At 42.4% G+C, this 25,782-nt stretch overlaps 1 protein-coding gene across 1 annotated transcript in view; it reads right to left on the bottom strand.

The window, feature by feature from the left end:
- Positions 1–24,495, bottom strand: part of DKK3 (dickkopf Wnt signaling pathway inhibitor 3) — a 33,586-nt gene extending 9,091 nt beyond the window's left edge. Inside the window, exons 1-4 of the mRNA XM_075713108.1 lie at positions 24,283–24,495; positions 22,140–22,277; positions 21,544–21,627; positions 531–623 (exon numbers count right to left, since the gene is read on the bottom strand). Of these exons, the coding sequence (XP_075569223.1) occupies positions 531–623; positions 21,544–21,627; positions 22,140–22,277; positions 24,283–24,480 (513 nt within the window). The 5' untranslated portion in view covers positions 24,481–24,495. The remainder of the gene's footprint in view (positions 1–530; positions 624–21,543; positions 21,628–22,139; positions 22,278–24,282) is intronic.
- Positions 24,496–25,782: the final 1,287 nt, after the last annotated feature.

Raw genomic sequence — 25,782 nt, 5'->3', positions numbered from 1 at the left:
TAGCTCAAAAGACAGGAATTTATGTTTCCTGAGGTTCACAGATTCAAATAATGTAAACAATCCATGTAAGAGGAACATTTACAGTAACAATTGCACTACAGCATTGTACAAGTTGTCAATGAAGGCAAGAGCGCAGGCTGCTGCAATTCTCCTTGTGAATCAAGAGCTGGAAATGGCCACCTGTCAGCTGAGCCCTGGGAGTTGGCACAGTATTTCCCCTTTGCCCGTTCCACTGGCAAACTACAATGTGTTAGTCTACGCTGTCGTTAGGCTACCTAACAAGTCAAGCTTGAGCCAGGAGGAACAGAGTGCAGGTTTTAAAGCATATGAGAACACAAACCTTAAAACTTAGTTGTGTTAATAGGCAAAAAAAAAAACCCAACCCAAAACACTCTACACATCCGTTTTTGAACCTCATGCAGAAAGCTTTGCATCTTGTTTTCTATCATTTTTGACTTGCTGATAGCAACAATAATTCATATACTGAGTTTCTAAAGACCACATAAAATCACATCTCATTCAGGACTTACTGTATGCTGGGTTTTACAGAGCTGACACTTGTATTCAAAGGTGGAGAACTGGCAATATTTCCCTGTTTCACAGTCTTCATCAATGATACACTCCTGAAGAAAAGGATAAAAGTGTAATTTGCCACTGCCTGACAGAAATCCATACCTCTTCTTGAAATACCAGAAGGTCATTGATTATATGTCTTATTTGGGAACCAAGTGCTTCAGTTCTTTGTACAACCACAGTTCTGTATTAGAACAATGCTATCTCCCTGGCGTACCTAAATATTGTGGCCTTGAAGTGTTAGGTGGCTTCACTTCTTGTGTAAGTATTCACACTAGCAACCTCAAGAAAATAAATTATCTTGTTCTGCAGACTTTTTGGTTTTTTTTTGTTTTTTTTTTTTTGGGGGGGGGTTGAAGACATTTGTATTAGATCAATTCTACTTGTATTAGAGTACAATTGTGATTCATTAGTTGTTGGCTGTTTTTTCAGATGGGGGGCAACACCAAAGGAAAGAGGCTACACCACAGCAGCTGCAGCAGCCAAGAGTGTCTTATGCTCTGTGGGAGACCACTCTGCAACAGCTTTCTTGATCCCAGGCCAAGTAGCTTTATGCTGTCCTCCCTCCTCTTCCCCAGCAACATTAGCGCCGACCTCAGAAGCTCCACAGCACCATTACCTTCCCTAAGCCAGCAAGGCCAGCTCTAAGGGAGAAGGTAAATATGTTTCCTTTCCCTTTTAACTGCTCCTCTGCTCCCCTTTGCAAGGGACAGACAAAATTATTCTCAGGCAATCTTTGCAGTGCCTGAGCATTTTTGTCAGCAACAGCTTCTACACTGAAAAATACAGTGCTTTTTTCTACAGGCCTGGTAACATGAAACATTCCTGGGACTTCATGGTAATAGCAGCACTACCTTACAGCCAGTACTTCTGGGAAGCAGTAGATGTCATAAATCATTTTATTTCCTTTTCTTGGTTGATAGCATGCCTCTCATGTACCTATCACCATAGCCTGTAAGCTCACAGCTGCAAATGTCTAAATACCTACACATGTAAATTTTAAATCCTTACTTTAAATTAATTTGAATATTGCAAAATGCGCAGGAGCAGATTCTCAGCTGACAGCATTCCTCTGGCATCTCCGTGCTGTCAATGAAACTAATTTAAATTTAGTAACACTCTAGCCTGTCGAAGAATGTGATTTCCACATCACACGCTTTTGAAATGCACGTAACAAACTCAATGTTTCCCCCCCTTGTTTGCTGCGCCTAAGTATTCAGCAGACAGGTTTGAACACTAATTTAAGATTGTCAAGTACTGAAGAGCCACATACAATCCTAGGGAAAAAAAAGCCCCACAGTTCCCTAATGCATCAACCTTTGCTACCCAGCTAAGACGCTAGAGTAGGCCTCAAGCCAGCAAGGTGCTTGAGCACGTTCCGCTTTCCAAACCTGGAATCGTTTCATGGCCTTAGCAAAAATGTTCCTGTGTGAGGGACACCTGAGTTGCCATCTGAATCACAGACTCAGACTAAAGTTGAAGAAACTTTAGAGGTCCCACAAGCACTGTGGTAGAGACGGCTCACCTTTCATTCATGCTGCACAGGGTGAGCGTACAAACTGGTCAGAAATTCCTCCCAGAACACAACCCTGCAGGTATGGCAGTGAGGATTATACAGAGAGTAAGTGTATATGCTTGTGTACCCCTGAAGGGCCAGTTCACAGGGGGTGCCTCCTCTTCCCATCTAACGGTTACCTCTTAAAAATCACGTGATCAACCCTGTTCTCCAAAATGTGTTTTCTCCAGGCTGGAAACAATCTAGCCAACGGAAGAGTAACTCATAGTGCTGTTCTGTGTTGCTTGAACTCCGTCATTGGTTTGTACCATCATAAAGTTGATGATAACTTTTTGCTATTAATCAATTACAAAAAAAAAAAAGAAAAGAAAAGGAAAAGGAATTATACAAAAACCCCTGAATTCTCTGAAGAAACCACTTGACTGCTCTTTGGCAGATGTTAATCTCACTTGCTGGAGCAGATCAGCTGTCATCTGTGCAACCTTTATTGAAAGTTTCCACTAAGCTTTTAGTTCTCTATTTCTACTTTTTCATATCATCTCTCCCCAAACTGCTGACTTCTTCCACCCCATCCCAGCCTGGTTTTGTGTTTCAGCTGGTCTGAAAATGAGCTCAACAAGAAACCTGAGTGAAGCTCTTAAATTACTATAATGACTGAAAGAGGAAAAAGATTACATTGTAAAGCAGCTATACGGTCTTCAGATATTCTCCAGATTAAACCTTATGGAAGCTTCTTGCCGTGTGCAGGACAAGGCTGCTCTGCATGAAGAGCAATGCCTTGTTGACGTTACCCATTTTGGCCATCTGAGATGTTTTCAAACGGTTTGATTACCCAGAACAGAGAACAGAAGCCAAACACAGTCTGGGGCTTGATTCTTTTCAAGTCAATGACATGATATTCAGGTTGTATGTTTATAATTAAGCAGCAGTCATTTCAGCTATTTTGAGACAGTATCACTGGCTCTGGGCTGCTATAAATTATCGTAACATTTTTGCAGCATCGATATTCCAGTGCAGTGTGTGTTCTGCTTGTTTGCTTTTGTGTTGCTACATAATCAGGTGGGTCCAAATCCAGATGTTATATAGTATGTTTGAGGTTTTGTGGTTCCAAGTTAGCAGTTAGCCACTTCTCTTCAGCAGCCATGTTCTCTCTGGCCAATTTTCTGTCTGTAGCTTTGTCAGCTTCTTTTATGAATCCCTCTGTATAAACCATACGTACAATAAACTATAGTGTTTCATTCCTGTGCTGTCTATTTTCAGGCAAACAGCCAGGTCTCAGTGTAGTCAGTTTTTCCAACTGTCCCTCTCCACAGAGGAGAAACCTTGCCACAGTCATTTTTAAGCTCATGGAATAACTCTCTCTCTAGCTCTAAAACCACCTAACACCAAAGTTGCATTTCTCCAGTCACTGCTTTCTCTCTGCACTAATGAGTCCCTTGCCAGAAAACCCTTCTTTCCCCTCTTACTGAATCGTGTCCCACCGGCTCAGACTTCCAGTTTTATGGGGGTTTTCATCTGGGGAAAAAAAAAAAAAAAATCCCTTCACAGTTTTCTTTCCTGGCATGGAAAAGCTTGCTTTCATATGCTCTAGGTGAAATTTTGTGTCACACTCCAAACCAAATTCCTTCACCCAGGTATTATAATTCACAGTCAATGCAGAACTCAGTAATGGTTGCACATGCAGATGTGTAACTGTTCATCTTTTTTTTTTTTAAATTTATTTAATCGGGCTGTAGACCTTTTCTAATCAGGCTACCTTGAGACACAACAGTTGCTGGACAATGAGCAAACCTAAACCTCTTCATCAGCTGCAATAGGTTCTGAACAATCCATTTTTTTCTAGAATTCTGCAAACTAAGTTATTTCTCAGAATATTTTGTCTTTGCAGGAGCAACTGTGTAAACTGAGAAGAGGGGGTGCTGGCTTCTGACATGCGGCAGAGCATACAAGTTGAGCAGATAGCTTAAAAGACAGAATTAGCTATGCTTATAATGGTGTACATCTCTTCAAAATCCATTATGATGTTATTTATACCTGTTAATTTAATGTAGCAGCAAAGAAATATGCTGTTTGAGAAGCGCTAAGGAATAATGTGGAGTGAAAGCAGGATTGCTTATTTATTCATGGGTATACTGGGACCCACAAACAGCAGAAGCCAGGATGGAGAAGAGCATCCTATGTACCTGTAAGTACATACTCAGCATCCTGTGGGCTCTTATTATAATATTGTACTCTGCAGTGAATATACTGCAACACCTAAAAGCAATTTGGGGGCTAGGATCTGTTCCAAAACCAACAGGAAAAAAAAAAAAAACCAAAAAAACCAACAGAACACTGCAACTCGTGGAAAAGTTTCCCTGGATTTTAAGACCCTAAAACGACGCTGCTGAAAGAACCTTCAATTTTCTTGTCTTTGGCAGATTATGCCAAGCTATTGTTTACCTTTCTAACAAATAAAAAAATTAAAAAGTGACTGACTGATGTTAGTGATAGTGAAGTATGGTAGTACAACTACCAGAAAACTGAAACAGATGCCTGCATGTGAGATGGTGCAGGAGCGTACAGGTCAGAACTGGTGTAACAGGTTTTGACAGGAGTACTTTCCTTCTGGTGGAATGCTTACATACACATGGAAAGGCACAGAAGAAAAAAGTTTTCTTTCAATGTGATACGACAGCCTTCACATTCCACCCAACAGCACTGAGCTATGGTCAACTTATTTGATGTAGAAGGCACTATGGGCTTATTTTGGCAGACTTGCCTGGTGGAGTGTAGCCAACTGTGGTGTGGACATTATCCTCTGCCTATATAACACACTAAGGATAAAGAGGAAGAAGCAAAGAATTTCTCTGCTCAAGTTATGAAAGCAGAACTACAAGGCTAGAGTTAACCTACTTACACATAGAAACCCACTTTTGTTTGCAGTGTTCATCTGGTTTCTCACTATGGTAATATTTTTAATACTGATGATATAGTATGTACTGAAATCATGCTCATTTTGCTTTGCTCTTTTCCCCCTTAATTCCTAATTAACATCCTAAGTGTAGACTAGAAAATATGCTCAAGTCTATTCTAATTCTGACATTCAAAATGGAATCGTTGATTTTAAATTCAAAACTGACATTTGTGTATTCCCTCTCCCCACTCACACTCACTCTTACCTCCCACATTCTCAAAAAGTCCTTCTTCAAAGATAACTTTAAACAAATCTCTCTCTTCACTGTTCATATCTTCAGCCAATATTTGTCAGGGACAGGCATTTGCCTGTCTGTCCGGAATGAGCTTTCCTTTCCTTCTGGGCACTTTAGCTTCGAACCCAAGAAAGCAGATGAAGGCACTGTTCATGACTTTATATACAACTTTTCAATGGTGATTAATAAATCTATCAAAGCCAGGCACTGAACACTAAGGGGGGGTGTGAGGTGGGGATGGGATGCGGGCATATGGAACAGAAAATGCCCGCATGGGTAAAGAGCAGCTGTAGTGGAGAAATTCTGTAGCAGTTGTCTGCCAAGGTCACCGACTGCTCTGATACGAGAACAGTAAGTGGGATTCAAATAGGAGAACCACTTTTCCCCTCCTTATGTAATCAATATGGCCCAGTTTGCTGGCTTATTCTGATCCAGTTGCAGTTTGTGGCTACAAACCTTTTGAAACTGCCTAACAGCTGAAGGAGAGGCAGTTTTTGGGTTTTTTTTTTTTTTGCCTTGGCACTGTCTGTACAGCTGTAAGCCAAAACAGCCATTCCAAAGCATTCATTCCTAACCCTCTATGGATTTCAAGTTCACAAGCCATGAAGTATAGAGGCAAAATTCACTGATTTCAGCGCGTTAAGGAAGTTTTGCCAGCAGGTACACAACATAGGAAGCAATGCTACAAAAGCAGTTGGTGCAACAATTCAAAAATTATTTTTAGTAACAAACTTGGAAATGCATGGGGGCACCTCTTGCAGTCTACTGGGACAACTGTGCTTCAAAAGCTTCTCTGAACAAAAAGCCCCTTTACGTGTTTCTTAAAAGTTCCCCATATAAAGAAATTTCCTTTTCTAAACCCTGCAACTCAAGTAAAACTCAACATTAACCTTCATAAATGGTAGGTACAGATCCTTCCCAAACAGTTCCAGAGCTCACCCAAGTGTACCTGTGAGACAACGATAATTTCAGCCACAGCTGAAGTGCTCTAGCAGAACACTTGCTCACATTGAAACGGACGTTTCCTAGCAATTAGCACTTCTAAGAGTTAACATCTACTTCTGTGTTTACATATCCCCTTCTAGGTTTTGTTTTAATTTCTACAAGTCATTTCACCTAGGGCTGTTCTCCAGCAGCAGATGGCAAAAACTGCTGAGCAGTAAGGGAAAAAAAGCATAAAAACTGTTTTATATTGTACATGTACTACATATATTAGAAAAATGGCAGAATTACATAGAATGGAATATTGTTTTGTGGAAACTACTACCATAGTTTGAATTGCAGTAGCGTTCCAGTTCCAATCTCTTAGTTGTCTAGACAGGGCACATAATGCATTTGTCTTTAATGAGATATGAATTAATTTGCCTTGAAATACCTCAAAACCTCTGTAATACTTTCCAGCAGAGCAAACCTCTTGCTGCTGTCCTGCCAAGTACATAGCACTCATAAAAATAAGGACTACTGTTAAAAAAAGACATACTAAAAAGAGCAGACGTGAGCTGCAAACTATGGTATTAGTCACATCCCAGTGCGATGTGGGAAAGTCAGCTATTTGTGGCCGTTCAACAGAAATGTGACTTCTGAGCTCAAAAGTAATAAATAAGAAAATACAAGTGACTCCCTCAGTTTTCTGTTGAACTTCTCCACAGAACTAATCTCACCCGTTTCCTTTTCCCCTGTCAAGAAAACAGAAACATTTTAATCGGAAAAACTTCATTTCTGGCTCTCCACATGATGAAATATGAATGAATGCAAAACATGTCTACATGACATAACTGAAGATGTCCCGAAGGCACTTGAGCTTGGCTTTGGGTACCAAAAGCAACATAGCTACCTTAGCCTCAACAGGCTGTCAAAAAGCCTAGGGAAGTAATTGAGGCAGGTTATAGTCACCCAATAAACTGCGGCCACTAAAGCCAGTGTAAGAAGTCCAGCCCTTTCTACACCATCTGCGTATTCTCACCGCAAATATGGTGATCCTGTCACTGATCAGACTCATACACAGTTAATGTTCCAGGTCAAAAAAGAAATAAATAAAACGTCATATTATCCACAGATTCAAGGAACTGAGACTTCCATGAAAGAAAAAAGTACACACAAAAGCAAAAATAAAAGACTCCTGACAAATGCCTCAGGATACTGAGAAAAATGATGCCTAGATGCTCTATCAGATCATGGTCTGTTCATGCATGGTCAAAATCTCTGTATGTCATGTAATAATTTCATGGCAGGTCACTCTGCAGAAACAGTCACTTTAGTTTCTTCCCTCACCCCCTCTTTTTCTCAGGAAGCAATGTAATAATCTGATCCTGGCAAGACTACTGCCTCTGCAAATGCTCCTCAGTAGGAAACACAGTGCAAAGTACTTATTTCAATCTATTCTGCAATGGTATCAGAGGCAGCACACTAGACGAATGGTTCAAATTCGATAGAAAAAACCCACAAATTATAATCTGACAGGTAATTAACTTAGGCTGGAAACTGACAGCTATCCAACTAAGAAAGGAGTAAAGGTCTGTGTATATGTATATATACATACATACATACATATATATATGTATATAGCCATATGTATGTATAGGGCTACATATTGCAGTGATTGTCTGCAATAGCCCAAGTCTCGTCTCATCCCACATGTTTGCCCTAGAACACGCAGGACAGGTTACAACATGAAATTTCTCTTCTTTTCTCCTGTTTGTCAGGTGTACCGTAGGCAGAGCAGGATGGTAGGAATTCTGACAACAAAATCTTCCCTTAGGCCTTCTGGAAACTTGGTGCCATGCTATACACTCAGTCCTTTTTTTTAAAATACACAGAGGCTCTGTAATCATCTACATCCATAATTAGAGAAGGAATATTCTGAAGTTAGACAATCTGAGACACAAAACAATAGCCAAGTGCTCCATGTTTAATTGCTCCATGTTAAGAAAAGCTTTTTCACATAGTATGAGATTATCAAATGAGGTCAAAATACTGATGCATGTTTACAAACAAAGTTTCCCTAATGATTTTGCAATCAATTGTCTTAATAGAGAAATGCATCTACCTGTGGATCTATTAATTGGAGAACAACAATTCTTGGACCTTTAATAACCAGAAGATGTGTCTAAAGCCTTGTGGTCTAAAAGATCTTGGTTTTTACTCTAAATGTCTTGAGACACAATAACAGTTATGAAAACACTGTAAAACTGTGCTACAAAGCTCTAAAGTGCTGTTATTTCTAAGTAGTCAGTAATCATATAAAGATAGAGCTTTCATGTAATGGTGTGCCCGGGGGGCTGAATTTTAATGCGGGCGTCTCTTCTCTCTACAATTGGCAGCTACAAAGTTTCCATGATTCACTACCAAACTATGTAAATTTTGAAAAATTGTAAAAGCAAACCAACCCAGAGTAGCTGTACAAAGCAAGGATGTGAAACAGCTGTGCAAAACAAAAATAACAGTTGAAAACAAGATTTCCGTACTTAATAGCTGCTTGCTAATCTTAATCACTAAATTAAGAGTAGCACACTGAGAGTAAGATTCCAACCTGTGCCCAATCCCTCACAAAACTTATTTCAAACCCTGAATCTTATGTGTTTTGTCCTTACATGATACACTTTTTTGGTAGCTTACAGATTCAACAGACTTATTTACTGTGCTTAAGGTGTCAGCCAAAGATAATAATACTAGAACAGAAATACATGGGTAAGAATTAATCCACAATGGATTTTGCCTATAGCAGATTTGACAATGTGGGAGACTGCTGTTACTGTGGAGGAAAGGGAATAATTTATTTTCCATAAGCCGTAGATGGAAGAAGAAGGAGTTTAAATTATGACAACAGAGACTTTAGAGTGAGCGTAGTAAAGCATTGGAATAAAACACATCCAGCACTTGAGGGTTTTGAGAACACATGAGTTGAATGTCTGCCTAAGGATGGAGTAGGCATCTGGGTGGTAGATATTGGCTTTTTGAGGCTTCTTCCGGACCTCCTTTTTGGGGCATTTGTTGGGATTACAATAGAGCCTTTTTCTTTCCTTAATTTAATTCTCTGTCTGAAATCATGTGTCTAGAGGATATCAACAATGTGAGATGACTATTCATGAATATTCATTCCATTTCCTAAACAAATTCCAATGAAGAAGAAATGAAAAAGGGTCTTCAACATACTCTTTATGTCTTTCCAAAAAGGACATAAGAATGTGAATGTATTACAGATTTTTAACATGTATGAAGTCCAAGACAAACACCCACCAGGGGACCAAAACTTTCCCTTGCTGATGCCTATGAAATGTCTTGGACACAGAAAGACCACTAAGGTTCCCCTTTGCCTGACACCATGATGTCAGCCTCTCTACGTGCTGTAAGATGCTTCTTCCTTCCCCTGGGATGGGTGGATACGGTGGGTTGACCTTGGCTGGACGCCAGGTGCCACTAAGCCGCTCTATAACTCCTCTCCTCAGCAGGACAGGTAGGTAGAAAATGAGATGGAAAAAACTCTCTTGGGTCAAGATAAAGTCCGTTTAGTAAAAAAGCAAAAGCCAAGGCCACATGTGGAAGCAAAAAAAAAAAAAAAAAGAAAACAAAGATTTTATTCTCTACTCCCCATCAGCAGGTGATATCCAGCCACTTCCTGGGAAGCAGGGCTTCGGTACGCGTAGCAGTTGCTCCAGAAGACAAACATAAATTACAAATGCCCTCCCTTCCTCCTCCTTTCTCTTAGCTTTTATTGCTGAGCCGACATCATATGGTATGGAATATCCCTTTGGTCAGTTTGGGTCAGCTGTGCTGGCTATGTCCCCTCCAAAGATCTTGCCCACCCCCAGCCTACTCGTGAGGGGGGGCGGAAATGTTGGAGAGACAGCCTTGATGCTGTGCGAGCGCTGCTCAGCAGTAGCCAAAACACCAATACAAAGCACAGCACGATGAAGGCTGCCAGGGGTTTAACCAAGATTAACTCCATCTCAGCCAGACCCAACACAGTGGACTTTGTAAGGGAACAAGTTTGAGAGATTCCTCATGTGATGTACTCTCACAGAACAGGCTCTGAGTAATTTCCAGACAGAATAACAAGTAAACAAATCTGAAACTCCCACCCCACCCTCTATATCTTTTTATCAATTATGCTATATTATGATATATTACTAACTGGAAGGGAGAAATGGACTTGTTATTAAGGTAAGAATTGGGACAGGTAGAAAAGTTAGAGGGAGGTTCTCTCTATAAGGCAGTGGTGAACAACCACGATTTGACAGCTAATGCATTCACTGGTGTGGTATTCCTCAGTGCTAACTATCAAAGCGACTCAGTCCCCCAAAAGGTCAGGCAGACATTGACACTGCAGAAGATGCCAAAATGTTAGTTTTGAATCAGATGGGAGGAAGGACAAAGCGAGACTTACTTAGCTGACATAGAAATGCATTTATCAAGGGAATACATCTGAAGCTACCATTCTACACTGCTTTTTTCTCACATTTGCCAATCTTTGATGAAACAGAACTAAACAGAAACAGAGTTCAACTCACCACTTTCCTTCAATTTCCATGGTTTACCTTAGTAACTCGTAATACAAAACACCATCAAGCTGGATTAGCAGCATCTCACACGTCTTCCTGACCATCAACAACTGCAGAGAAGGCCAAGCAATCACAGTTCTCCTCCTATTCACTGGTGTAAAACCAGTGTCATTCTACTGATTTTGATTAATCTACCCCTCCTGCGGTCCAGGAAAAGGTTAGAGAAGATTTGGGCTCATCATACATGGAACTGTGTGTTACTGGGCCAACCTCCCAGCCATGGCAAATTGTACCATTCTGCCACCTTACATACGACAATACAGATGTAAACCAGCTGCAGATTTAGTCCTTTCATCTGTAACCTCTGTACTTGAATCACTCTAAGATTATTACGGATATAAATAAAAAATGAAAAGACAAAACATTTATGCTTTACACCCAGTACCATAGCCTGTATTTCCTAAAGCCTTTGCTACATGTTGTTACCCTACCAGCTAAAGCTTACTGCTTAATTAGATAACATGGTTGCAGCTAAAAATCTCAAATAAGTATCTTCTGGAGCCAATGGATTAAACCATGTAATCAAAAGCAGTGGAAAAAATTTCTCTTTTGCCTTAAAGCTTTTCCTATCATGTAATTATTTTTTCCTCATGGGTCTGAGCAGAGGAAACATTGCTGATCTTTCACTGCTGTCTAAAGACAGTCCATACTATGATCTTTTAACAGACGTCAGTAGATCACAGAATTGCCACCAGCCTGCATACAAGATTCACTCTCCTGACTGTATCTGTTACCTTACAGAGAAGATAAAAAACCATTTAATTTCTTTCAGAATAAATAGGTAGATCTAGTAGAGGCATTCATAGTGATTCGGTTTTATACCTCCCTACAACTTGGATGTGATCTGTAAAAGACATTTGGACAGCCTTCATTCCCTAAATTCAGCACGTTATATGTGAGGATACTGAACTAAAACCAGGGAAAAGGTAAACAACTGCTCTTTGATTTACATTACTGCCTTGCTACGGCTTGTTTGCAGAAGAGTTATACCACCCAATATGCAACCAAGGAAGAAGCAGATAACTGAACATGATGCATACCTGCCCACAGACAAAAAGCTTCAGAATTTATTTCCACAGCTAACAAGAATGCTGTAAGCTTTAGAAGTGGTGCATGGCTCTCAGATGCACATTGATGAAGCAGTGGGTGGGCACTGACTCTCTGAGAGAAAGTCTGTTTTGTAGCCTTCTGGAGATAAACTTACTGGTTTACTGTTGTGTTTTTACTAACACAATCCCCTAGAACATTGAATCAATTCTAGACACTGTGACTATGTTACAGTAATAGCTTATTTTTGGTGAGGAAACATTTATTTCACGAAAATCTTTCTCCCTTCAATATTTGGCTACTCCAAGGTGTGGTGGTACAGCCACCCCACCCCGGGCTACTCCGAGATCCCAGGAAAAGCCCTATTGTGCTGTTATGTTGGTCATAACGACTTGGGTGCCAGGCAATCTCTGTCCACACCTGGGCTATCTGCTGCCTGAATGGTACGTCAGAACAACTCAGCACAAATTGTGGCCAGAATGTAAATTACTGACCAAAGCCAATCATCTCGAGATCCTATAAATAGCGATCCAAGAGGGAGACCTCTTTGAGCTCTCGGGGACCGCAGCGGACTGTGTGACCCAGTACATCCCCCTGAGCTGGGACACCTCTCAGGGTAGATTTCGCGAGCATTGAAGGATTGCCCATAGATTTCACGAGGATTAAAGGATTGTCCGTAGATTTCATGGGGATTGAAGGATTGTGCATTGATTTCGCGAGGACTCAAAGAACTGACTTTGTGAGGTTCACCGACCGTCCGTTGATGAATGCCGGTACATAAAAGTGAGTAATTCACGAAACTCACAAAAAGGGAAATTTTGATCACAGGTTAACCTCGGTGTGTGCATGTGTGTGTGCAATTTGAGTACATATATATTCATATATACTATCCCTACTCACATAAACTGTTGACCAAGTCTGAGACTAAGATTGGACCTAGCAGCACCTAGACTCCTCTCTGAAAGGAGTTTAGAAAGCAAGGGGGTCTATTCTGAACCTCGTGACTCAATGGGAGGGTACCCTTATCCCCTGCACCCACGATCCCTCTGTGTAGCTGAATTTTCTTTTGTGTACTTCTTCCATGTGAGTAATAGAGTGAACGCTGCCATTCTTGAATCTTTAACTAAGTCGCTGTCTTGATTATAACAAATTCCATCAAATAGCTGTTTCAAATTGGCTGATGCGTAAGTGTTGTTAAGAATTATACAACCTAATACTGTGATCTATCTCAATAATATTACTAAATCTTAAACTGATGCTAACCAAGGCCATGTAAAAAATCATATTCGCGACACAAAGGTAGCAGTCCAGACAGATAGATAGAAATGGTGAGGCAGTTCTTCAGCCAACTTGTTTTTGCATAAAAATATTCTTTTTCTTCGGAAGTTAACTGGAGTAGAAATGCTACATTATAACACATGAGGATCTGGCAAATTTTAGAATAATTCTAAACACAGGCATAGACCTGAATTACTAATAAAGAATGTTACTTTCAAAATATCAATTAGTACTACAAAGTTTTGTTTGCCTAACTTGACAGAAAAAAACCTTACACTAAACTAGACCAATAGGAAATATGAAGAAATCCTAGTCACTCTTTTAAATATTTTTTGTTACTAGCAAAGTAAATTTACTAAAGTTATCTGAATTACTTCAGACTCCCACTGATACAAACGAGAGCGGGATTTGATACCTTTAATTAGGAGTAACCTCTTTGCTGTTGCATCAGTTCTTTGCCTGTAAATCCAAGCCACTATTTAAGACAAAAATGTGATAATGATCTGTGTTCTCTGACCTTTGGTTGTTGTGTTTTCAGCCGAAACACCTGCCTGGTTTGCCCTACCTCTCAGCAAAAGGCACCTTGCTTCTCTTCACTCTGATAAGGTCTAGCAGCTGTTTACACCTGCTTGTTTGTTCAGGGTCACCAAGCATGATATCTGAGTCCATGGAAACTGCAGTCTCACTTTTCTCCACATCATGGCCATTGCAGCGCTATAGTATTACAAAACCGTCTTATGCTTGTACACACTATCCATTCCTGATTCTCTGTGTGGATCCATAACTTTATACAGAGCATTCTCTCTGAGAAAACAAGCCAACTCAGAATGGACTACGTTCAGTAAATAAAGATGTGGACACTGAACTGTATGACACGCACCTCAGCTGGCAATTACAGAGATTTCCCGCCTTCTTCCTCAGCAAACTTTCTTCATGCAGGATCAGAGGCGACACATGTTTTCCAAACTCCTGATGTCAGGTCTTTCCGTTCATTGAGGCTACCATTCAGATTTTTTTGGCTATAGTCCAGTTAACATCAGATGACCAGTAAAAGATACACTGTGACTGACAATAAGACCATCCTATCATCCATGAGCTAAATTAAATCTCTTAATAGCTTTTGCATCACTAAGAAGCATTTACTGCTTATGGAATTAGATATGAATACTCAGAGGTATGCGCACACTCCATCATACCTTTCATAACAAGAAGGATATGTCCCTTGCTATATAACAAGATTCATAACCTAAAAGTATATAAATTCAAAATACTAATTGCAAAGTTTTTCTCATCTTTGGCTACATCCTTTTTCCCTTTGCACATCGTTTTCTACTCTAACAAATACAAGCTACTTGTCCTCATGAGCTATTTGCACCTTCCCCTCAGCTTCATATTCTACGTTGCCAAGATTGAAACTGAAAAGGAAATAAAATGGGGTTTCAGTAAAATGTTCAGAATGTCTGAACCCTGCCTGGCTGAAGAGCTCCGGCCCTCTAAAACAAGCCGGGGGGCGATTTGCTTGTTTCAGAACAAGACACAGGTATTCAGGCCTCTCAGGATGACTGCCGGAATGCTCTTTCACTAACTGGGCTCACAAAGCTCAACACCTAGCTTCAGCCTGCATGGCTGCTTCGTATCTTTTCCAGTGGAGTAAGTGTAGACTAGCAGATTGCTAGCATCAGGCAGGTTAGCAACCTTAAAACATCAGAAGGGCAAAACACACATCACACTGCCTTGGAGAGGTTGTGCAAGAGACTGAAAGAACTGAGGGTGGATTTGCTAGTGAAAAGCAATAGTTGTTCATGCACAGTAAGATAAAAAAAATGCCTATTAGTTTTCCTGCAGGGATTTAGGTGGATTGGGACTGGATGGGAACCTAGCCTACAAAAGGTGTTTTGTTTTAAAATGTAAGCTATGATTTGCAAACACTTGAGACATACTACTTAAAAAGTATCAACTGAATATGACAAGAGTGCAAAGCATGCAGGTACTCTGCTTACAAAAGGCTAATGAAACTATGGTTCACTTTTTTAACTAATTGCCACTCTAAGCTACTCATGCATTTTTTTCAGAAAGCTTTAGCCTATATTATAACTGTAATAATCTCTTCAGGTTACTGTTTAGTATATAAACTTGAAAAACAGTGATGCAGTTCACTCAGATCTCTTCATTCTCTCCTGGAGCATTAGCTAGGAAGTACCATTCGCCTTATCATCTACTGCTACACTAAGCACTACCTAAAGGGTGGGGTGCTTTGAAAAGAACTGTACTAGTCACGACATGATTCATGTAACAAGATCCATCAACAAAGCAGGCTGGACAGTTAACAGAAAAGCAAACTAAGACTGCTAATGAATTAAATTATTAAGTATACAACGACTACCAGATTTAGATATTATGGGATCTTTGGCTAGACACAGACCGGGATTTCAACCCAGGAATGCACTTAGTGTGTCTATTGATAGTTTAAGGTTGTTGAATGCAAGTCACCAGAGACTAAAAGTTCTGTGAAAAATGAAACAAAAAAATTAGACCCAAATGTAGGACTGGGATGCCCAAAACAAGTGTCTTCTGAGACACCAGCATGCCAAACGGAGCAGAAGTCAGCACCAAGATGCTGCATGTTCAAATTTCTGCCATCAGCTGCTCTCCCGCAGTGCTGCCGATGGAAAAATTGCAATTTCCATTCCATTAATGCTTCCTTCTCAATTTTCAAAGCTCCTTTTCTCTTCAGCACTGGTAGGAGCTCCTCTCCCTGGAGCAGTATGAATCTCAAAGAAAGCAACTCCAGTATACGTGGCTGCGAACACACTTAGTGAAATCATATAAAAGTTGCTCAGATAAGAATCAAGCAGTTACTTTAGCAGTTCTGGATATCTTCAGAGATGTGGAAGCTTGGTTATGAAGTGCTACAGCTTAGCCATTTAAAACAGATTTTTCTCTAGAAAAGGGGGAAATAGAACCCCAGAGATTAATGTTTAATTCTTCTACTATTTTCTTTCTTCTTACTATTTTACTGTGAGACTAAAGATAACGGCTGAAAAATGCTTTAAATAAGGCCATTATAATGGGGATGCTATCCATTATCTCTACAGATAAACCAGTGACCTGACTGATGGATCACTTCCAGAACCTGTCAAGTCAGCTTGTAAAAGCAGTTCCACAGTGATCCAGCCCGCCCTGCCCAGAGCTGCAGGGATCCAAACAGCACCCTCTAACCATGGAAATAAAGGCCTGGTATCATGGGGCCTCTCTCCTAAGGACCTGAGAGTGTTTGAAATTACTTACTAACCAGCTGCTGTATTTGCAGAAGGTGGGTACCAAATACATGTGTGCATACAGGCACACACCCATGTTTGCAGACAAAGAGCAAGCACCTTGCTCAGAATCACACTGGACGCACCTTTCCTTACTCCTCCACAAAGAAACTTTGACCTGTACTGTGTAACTGTGCAATGAGAAGGCACAGTCATGCCCTCAAGAGCCTCTACCATCAAGGACAGGCAAAAGAAAGGAATGGTTTTTACAGTGCCAAAGCCAAACGAGAAAGGCATGATAGTCTTCCAGTTCCCTGGTACACCCTCCCTAGATGTTAGCATCTTTAAAAATCTATTTCAAGAAAGAGAATTGAAAGCAACCAGATGTACTTCTATTAAAGTTTGTGAAAAAAAACCCCACTTGCTAAAGAGGAGCTGTTGCTATTTTTTATTTATCAAATTAATGCAGACAAGAAAAAAAATCTTAGGTACACTAGCTTTGAATTAGAAGAGAGCGCTTATATAAAATACTACTCTGACTGCAACTGAGAAGAAATGCAACAAATCTTTGTGAAGCAAATCTTACCAGTACCAATTTTGTTTCCTTTTATTCTTCATGCTTGCTTTTCATTGGTTAGGCTAATATATCACAATTGAAATAGGACTAGTCAACAAGCCAGAATACATTTTGATTTTCATATGGTAATAAAGAGCACTGTTACTTTATCTGTGTTCTATACTTGAGCTTACTACTGGAATTACTGTATTAATTTGCAAGCTAACTAATGTTCCCTGGAGAAGTAAATTATAGAATTTTTGAGCCTTAAACCCAGGAGCAAGTGGATGTAAAACCCTGCACAGACATAAAACCATGCACATCCAGCTACCTCTTGCCTGTATTTGGCCTCTTTAAAGATACAAGACTGCTGGATCAAAGCCTGACATCTATGCTGGTGAATGTCAGTCCTCACTGACATCTGAGAAAGTGAATGTTAGTCTGGGAATGTAAATGGCGCCTCCAAATAATGCAGCACCTCTGAAGAATTGGATTGCATTGCCAGAAATGGCAAGCAGCCCAATTCCTCTTCTGGAGACTTAAAATACTGATAGTCTTCTGGCCATCAAAATACTGTCAAGTGAGGCATTCAGTAACAAAGAACACAGTCTAAAGAGAATACATTTGTGATGCAAAGCCAAGAAGAAATACTGTCTGAGAGGGAAAAGTGTGTGTGTAAGATTATGCCTTATGGTTCTGTAATAGTGTATCTGCACTGTATGTATGTGTATATACTTGTATATATTTATACGTACTATATATACATGTATTTGTACCTGTTTGCAGGAGGACATAGGTGCTGTGATTTAAAAAGCAGACACAACCTATTTTCCATGAAGCTGCTTCTCCAGTGCCAAATTTCATTCCAGCCAGTATGTGGATTTATTACTGCAACACAGATCTGTTGCAAGACACATCTTTGCCTACCTGTGAGGCTTTTGCATCATGTCTCAAAGCCCAGAAATGTCACTGGAAAAACTTTCAGTGATTTCAGTGGCTTTTAACTCAGCTAAGAGAATGAATGTGAACTGAGGGTTGTAGGGTTCCGGTTATTACTAATTACTGCAGTAATAAATTATATAGAGTTTGCATTTCAGAGCAGGGGGTTTGCTGAGGTGTTTGATGAATCCTTGAATTTACTGCCCAATTTCATACCTGAAGTGCAGGAGCTGTGGGAATCCTTAACTTTTATAAGCTAAGCCTATAAACTGAACCTATGAAAAAGGTTTAGTTTTCAGCATTCAGTTTCCCTACAAGCATAAGAGTTGAGCTTGTGTGATAGCATGTGCCCATTTCTTTTACTTGGCAGATTGAAAATAAAAACAAAAGTGCTGTTCTAAAGAGGCACCGATCTGAAGGCTACAGGAGTAGCCTCAGAACAGAGGTCCTGTTCCCAATGTCTGGCTTCCTACAGCCTCTGCTACCAAATTCTCCATCCTCAGAACAAAATGTCAGTATCACCCTTTCCAAATGACTGTCAATACTTATAGCTGCAATTATACAAACCTCTTGTTGCGTTATGCTACACAGCAGGATGAATCACTGATGGGTATTAGGGATGGGTGTTACAGAACAGCATATACTAGCTGTTATTCAGAAATCCACTGAGATGATCTCCAAACAGATTTCAAAAGGTTTCAATTTTTAACTGCCTGGAGAATACAAAACCTATACGTGTATTACTTTGTTGCTAACATTTAAAACAAGAAGCAGAATTACTCTTCCACCGTCCAGTGGTCCGTGAAGCCTGTGGCCTGGAAAGTGACTGGGACCTCCCACGATGTCACACGACACTTCAAGTATGAAAATTTATGTATATAAAAATTACCTAAGGGGCCAGTGCAAAGTTTTGTGTAACTCATTTTCCCAATACTTTTGTCTTAAGTCTACATATCTAAGCAATAATGCTTTTTAATTTGGACAAAGTTTTTCTTCCACTTGGTAGATCTCTCCTTGGCAACACGTTTTTCTTGCTGTAACCCAAATTTTCCAATTCTTAATCTCATGCTATTATTACTACAATAGTTCTTCACCCTTGTAGTACCCTAAGTAATTCATATTCCTCCTTAATGTTTAATGTTTTCAAGTATTTTCAGATTTACTTCTGTTAGGCATCTCAGTCAAATTAATATATGTGCGTTTGCCCACTCTGCATAAATAACAGCCAAATATGTCTGTTGGTTGCTTTTCCCATCTAGCTTTTTCTGTAACTTGGCAACCTCTAAATAAGGTGTTTGTACCATGGGCATGCGGAAAGTTCAAAATGTGAGTGTGAGAGGGGAAATAAACATTAACAAATGTAGTTTTGTTTCAGCAGCTGCTGCAGTAAGGATGTTGATGAATAAAGCGCCCCAGGATTTAAATGATTAGGAGTTACCATGATCAATTCTGATTATGCTTACTTCATAACAGAATAAAGACTGCCACCATGAAGTTTGACAAAAATTTGTGTTCAGCCCTCAAATTCTTCAGCTGGAAGGCTAATAACGGTATTGGTTCTCGATGCAGCATTGGCTTGGTCAGTGAAGCAACCTTCCCATAAGGAAAATGTGGATAATGTCACTTGATATATAAAGCTTATAAGGAACTTTGCATGATCGTTGGAGAACGCTAACTCAGAAATATTTTTTACAGCTGTGAAGAATGATTAGACACCACAAGCAAGCCAAATACATCATGAAACACTACCAGTGCTGTGTCCCAGTGCTAAGAAGGTTGAAAAGTTTGCCTTTGTATACTGGGTTTGAAGATGATGGCCATATTTGCTTGAAAAAAAACATTTGGATTACCTTCATTACACATATCTCATTATTAAAAAGCATTGTGGAATACGTTAACACTTTGTATAAAACCAAGCTGAGGCTTAGAATAGTTGCAATTTATTTTGTACCTTAACTTATCACTTAATCTATAAGCTTTGCAAAATAGTAAAAAAAAGAAGAAGTATAGCATACCCAAGCAGCTTTATTTTGCTACTTGCTATTCTCAAACTTTAATAGCGGTATAAAAATATGAGCTGAAAGAGGGAAAACTTAGTTAGAGCATAATAGCAGAAAAGATGCACTAATTTCAGGTTTTATGCCCATTAAAAACAGGAACTACTGCCATATTTTTTTCTTTTTTTAATGTTTTATAAAATACTTAAAGAGCTGCTTCTGTGCAAGAACTGGAAGAAAGTTACTCTGAAAAAAGCCAGGGCATGTTAAACCAAATTAAACCACAAACTATTAGTCAGATGAAGCCAGCTATCAGAGGAAACACTGGCAAGTCCTGTCTTAGTAAGATCATTAAAAAAGTCCATTTTGGTAAGACTATGACTGAAGAAAACCTAACAGTTGTTCTAAGTAGTGGTACGTGCCAAATTTCTCATGGGACTACCAATGTTTAGCAAAAGTACCTGTGTTTGCAAGACTCGGGTAAAGAATATTGTTGATCTTATAAACTTCTTTGAGAATGCTTAAGCAACTGTATTTCCAGAGGGGAGGAGGATTTATTGTCCTGCCCCCTCTCCCTCCCAAAAGTGACATTTTACACCCTGTTGTCCACTACTAGAGACTTCTCATGTAGACAATTTGGGGTTTATTTTCTAGTGTTAAAAGTCTATAAATCAAATTTTTTTAATGAAACCCAAAAGCACTGAGAGGACATACATGAAGCACTGTTAGTATACTAAAGGTTTATCTGCACTCGCTGGAAAGGGCTGTGTAACTATCTTTGCTATTGGAGTACAATATTTACATTTGACAGACAAATTGAATATTCAGATCAAGCACCTCAGTTAAACACAATATCGAAACTCTGCTTCTAATTCATAATATAATATTCCTAAGATAAATTAACTAAAAAACAAAAACATTTTTGACTGCTTAGCCCTAACGGTTTTGTGAGTTTTAAAGCATTCAGAAATTTCACTAGGTGAACTATATCACCTTCTTCTGAATGATGAACCCACAGTATTTGTGTCCTGGTTTCAGCTGGGATAGAGTTAATTTTCTTCCTAGTAGCAGGCACAGTGCTGTGGTTTGGATTTAGTATGAGAAGAATGCTGATAACACACTGATGGTTTAGTTGTTGTTAAGTACTGCTTATGCTAGTCAAGGACTTTTCAGCTTCCCATGCTCTGCCAGGTGCACAAGAAACTGGGAGGGGGCACAGCCAGAATAGTTGATCCAAACTGGCCAAAGGGCTATTCCATACCATATGACATCATGCTCAGTATAGAAACTGGGGGGGATTGGCCGGGGGGCAGCGATCGCTGCTTGGGCACGGGCTGGGCATCGGTCAGCGGGTGGGGAGCAATTGCATTGTGCATCACTTGCTTTGTATATTATTACTACTATTATTATTATATTGTTACTATTACTACTACTATTTTACTTTATTTTATTTCAATTATTAAACTGTTCTTATCTCAGCCAAGTTTTTCTCACTCTTACTCTTCCGATTCTCTCTCCCATCCCGCCAAGGCAGGGAGAATGAGCGAGCGGCTCCGTGGTGCTTAGTTGCTGCTGGGGTTAAACCACGACAATTTGTTTAACTTTCAAAAGGAAAAATTGTGTTCACTTACATGATTTCTTTTGCTTTCTCCATCATTTATAGATGTAATAACTGTCTCCGAAAAAACTGTTGATCCAGTTTTGTTATCTGTAACCTGATAGGGCAAACAAAGAACCAAATATTAAACTACATTTTTTTATTAGTCTTTTGTTACTCTCAGTCCTACATTCTGCAATAATTAACCTACCCCCACCCCCTCCTTTTTTTCCCATTTTGCTGTCACTCATATAAAATCCTAATCTAGGGGGGAAAAGTCGATGACAAGGCTAACTCCTTATCTATTTAAAATGTCACTCTAATGAAGCTAACTGAGCGTGATATAGTAATCCTTTTATGGCCCATGTAATAACTGTACCTGTGTTCTATTTTTAGCAGGCACTTTTTTCAAAATAAATTATTATTTCACATTAACCTTTTATGACATATGCCCCTACACATTGATTAGGCAAGCAACTAAGACACAATAAAACCCCAAAGTAATTATCCTCAGGAAAGTTTATGCTCTAAATTATCTTATTTCTTCCCAAAGCATGCAAAATTGTTTTTATTTTTGAGGGAAAGGTTCTGTAAGAACCAGCAGCTTGCTACATGTATGTTTACTCGTACCTTATCAATTTCTTGATGAGTCTGAACAGTTTTATTACCAATTCTGGTTTCCGTGTTGGACTCATTATGATAGTTGGGAGGTAAGTTTTCAAAGTTTACCTCCGACAGTTTTTTTGCCCCTTCCTCTTCAGCTTCCATCTGCCAAGTTTAAATAAACCAACTGAAAATTAGCAACGATTACACAAAAGAGAACAAGCAACACTTCTTGTGCAGCCCTCAGTAACGCCCTGCTTAATTACGTGGTGCTGTTAGTACAGATCCCCCTGTATGGGAACGCTTACTCAGCTGTTTCAGACAGCGACCACAGCAGCTCTTTTAATGGAGTACAAAACCAGCGGAGAGCTAAACCCTTGAGCTCTGGACTGTTTAAGCCAAAGTCAGTCCCTCTGAGGAGCAAGCGTGTGAAGACTAGCGACACTTTGGTATCTGCACTGGCTGATGCCGGTCAAGAGCCCAGCTTTCTATTTTTTCTCAGAAAACTGCTAAACACTTAAGACAGACTTTCCATTCTGACAAAGAAGAGAAAATATTCTGGCAGAACGCAGAAACGTAGCCAAAGCCCCTTGAAGTCAACAGAAGCAGTCCTGCAGGCAGGGTGCACACATCCAGAGTTTCATTCTCTGTTTCTGTTCCCGCTGTCTTTGTTTGCCAGATGAAGACTCAGCACAGAAAAGGAGTCCTCTCTGAATCAGAAAACAGAGTAAGCTCAGCAAAAGGGCATGAGTCTTGTAAACAACACAAGCTCTGAATAAGTTGTGTCACTTCATTATTTGCAACTGCTGTAGCAGAGCTAGGAGGCCACAAGTTCAGCCAGGCTGAACAACAGAATTTTTCCCCAGACAAAATTCTCTTTGTGGTGTGTCTGTTTATTTTAAACGACAGCTGCAAACCTTTTTAAGTGTAAAGCATTTATCTGCTAAGACGCAGCTCAGACAATCCGCATTTTGTGCTGTATACAGACCACTCCTCAATCCAGAACTGACCATAGGAAAACAGGCGGAAATGTTCAATACATCCTTATTTGTAACTAACTATATTTTTGGCGTTGTGAAGAATACTTTAGAAAAATGGTTTGCCTCAATGGGTTTGCAGTCTAAATGAAGTGGATGACAGAAGCAGATTTCAGCAACTCTCCAGATGATAGTAGAAGTTTGGAAATTATCTAATTAGAGTAAACAAAGGTGTGTTTCCCCAGTGGGTTTTCAGTAAAAGGTTTTTTTGGACTATGTATTTTTGAATGAGAGGAAAAGAGAACTTGGAAGGAAGATTCTTAACATGAAGGGGAAAAAAGCGCAGAAGCAAGGGGAATGCAGGAACAAGGTCTTTCGATAGCGACAGGAGACAACGGCTCAGGGTCTAGGCTCAGTTCCTGGCTTTGAAACAGGTCCTGTGCGATTCGGGGCAAGGAAGGTGAGATCCAGATGCAGAATGACATCAAAAGCAAGCCGCTCCTCCGCACGCGTTTTCAGGACCGTCTTACACCTTTGAATCCTGGCTTCAGATAACCTCTTGTGTCTTAGCTCCTGCTGTACTAAGACAATAAAATAACTCTTCACTCCTCCCCTTGCCACGTACGGTTATCTTCTCACTTTAGGATTCAGCGGACTATTTGCCCGCGTTTTTGCCTCACCATCTGCCTGCACTGCTGCAAGAGGGTGGCTTGCCCGTGCAGCCCCCAGCGCCGCCGGCCAGCCAGCCAGCCAGCCAGCCAGCCACCCCACAGGGCCAACCCCGCAGCCGCGGGGAGCAGGGCTGGCGTGGGCCATGCGAGCAGCGGGGCGGGAAAGCCCGCCGGGAGCAGAGGCAGCGCCCGAAGCGGAGCACGGAGCTTCGGCCGCGCCGGCTCCCCCCGCGCCTCCCCGCCTGCGGAGGGCGGCAGCGGCGGGCGGGCTCACGCCGGCGGACGCCGCCCCGGCCGAGGAGCCCGCAGGTCGCCGCCGCGGGCAGCGGCGCCTCACGGCGGGGCGCGGGCAGGGCCGCCCGCCGGCTCTCGCTGTGTCGCACGCCCCGGCCCGGCCGCGCTCAGGGGACGCTCAGGGCGCCGCCAGGTGCGGTGCGGCGCGGCCCGGGCCGGGGGGCGGCCAGGGGGGAAGGCGCCTCCCGCCCCGCCGGGTGCCCCGGGCCCACCCCGCCGCCCCCTCACCTCCTGCACCGCGTTGCGCAGCTTGTGCTGCGTGTCCTCCATCAGCGCCTCCACCTCCCGCAGCATCTCGCCCAGGCTGGCCGCCCGCCGCCGCCCGCCGCCCGCCGCCGCGGCCGCCGCCGCGCAGCACAGAGCCCCCAGCAGCGCCGCCGGCAGCAGCCATCGCCGCCGCGGCCCCGGTGCCGCTCCGCGCCGCATGCCGGTGGCGCCGCTCCCGCCGCTGCCGCTCTACGGTGCGGGCTGGCGGCGCGGAGGTGGGGCGGGGTGGAGCGGGGGCGGGCGGCTCCGCAGCGCCAGCCCGGCCCCGCAGCCTCCCGCCGGCCCACATCGGCCCGCCCGGCCCCCGCAGCCCCCGGCCCACATCGGCCCGCCCGGCCCCCGCGGCCCCCGGCCCACATCGGCCCGCCCGGCCCCCGCGGCCCCCGGCCCACATCGGCCCGCCCGGCCCCCGCGGCCCCCGGCCCACATCGGCCCGCCCGGCCCCCGCGGCCCCCGGCCCACATCGGCCCGCCCGGCCCCCGCGGCCCCCGGCCCACATCGGCCCGCCCGGCCCCCGCAGCCCCCGGCCCACATCGGCCCTCCCGGCCCCCGCGGCCCCCGGCCCACATCGGCCCGCCCGGCCCCCGCGGCCCCCGCAGCTCCACGGCGCCGGCTCGGCCCCACAGCGCCGGCCCGGCCCCCGCAGCCCCCGCCGCCCCGCAGCGCCGGCCCGGGCCCCGCAGCCCCGCGCTGGAGCCCGCAGCCCCGGGCTGGGGAGGGGCAGGGCAGAGCGCGGCCCCCGGACAGAAAGCCTCGCCCCGGGGGGAGCGGGAAGGACGGCGGGGAGCGGGGCTGAGGGAGGTGGGGTGGGAGATGCTGAGGGAAGGCAGCGGTGCGAGCTTCCCGTTCAGACCCGAGACCTCCCTTCTGCTGATTCTTTGGAACAGGTTTAATGCAAAGAGGGTGGTGGGAGCTGCCTGGCATCTCCGTTAGGTATTTTGCTTTCCAGTCTTCAGCGAAGCTTTTCAAAAGATGCTTTCAGCTTCGGGGAACAGCGAGGTCTCTGAGAGGTGACACGTCCTTGCACCTGGCTGGCCAGCACCCCACTCGCCCCGATTGTTTCCTTTCAAACTTTTTTTCTCAAAAATTTTGGACAAGGTCATCATTTTTTATCTGTGTGCATTTCCTAATTTCCTAATGATCCTAATTTCCACATTATTTTTCCTCTTCGTGCTGCACCCAAGAATTTCATGGGCAGTTTTTGCTGCAGTTGGCTCGCTGCTCCAGGGCAACATTCTTATGCCAAGAGAGAACTGACCTATATGTCTCATTTTATTTTGGATCCTGGGTGAGAGGTAATAGTGACTAAAGTATTTCTGCAGAAACTATTTAAGTCCTGAAAATTTTCTGCAAGTGCATTATTACAATAATCACCAATATAAAATCCAGTGTTACTGGCAGCCTAAGGCGGCTTCAGTCAGCTCTGAATGCTAGCAGAATGCGGTAGGGAGCCGCGGAGAT

This window comes from Pelecanus crispus, chromosome 6 (genome assembly GCF_030463565.1).
Source record: "Pelecanus crispus isolate bPelCri1 chromosome 6, bPelCri1.pri, whole genome shotgun sequence".
NCBI classification, from domain to species: domain Eukaryota; kingdom Metazoa; phylum Chordata; class Aves; order Pelecaniformes; family Pelecanidae; genus Pelecanus; species Pelecanus crispus.
This window is presented reverse-complemented; position numbering and strand designations above follow the sequence as displayed.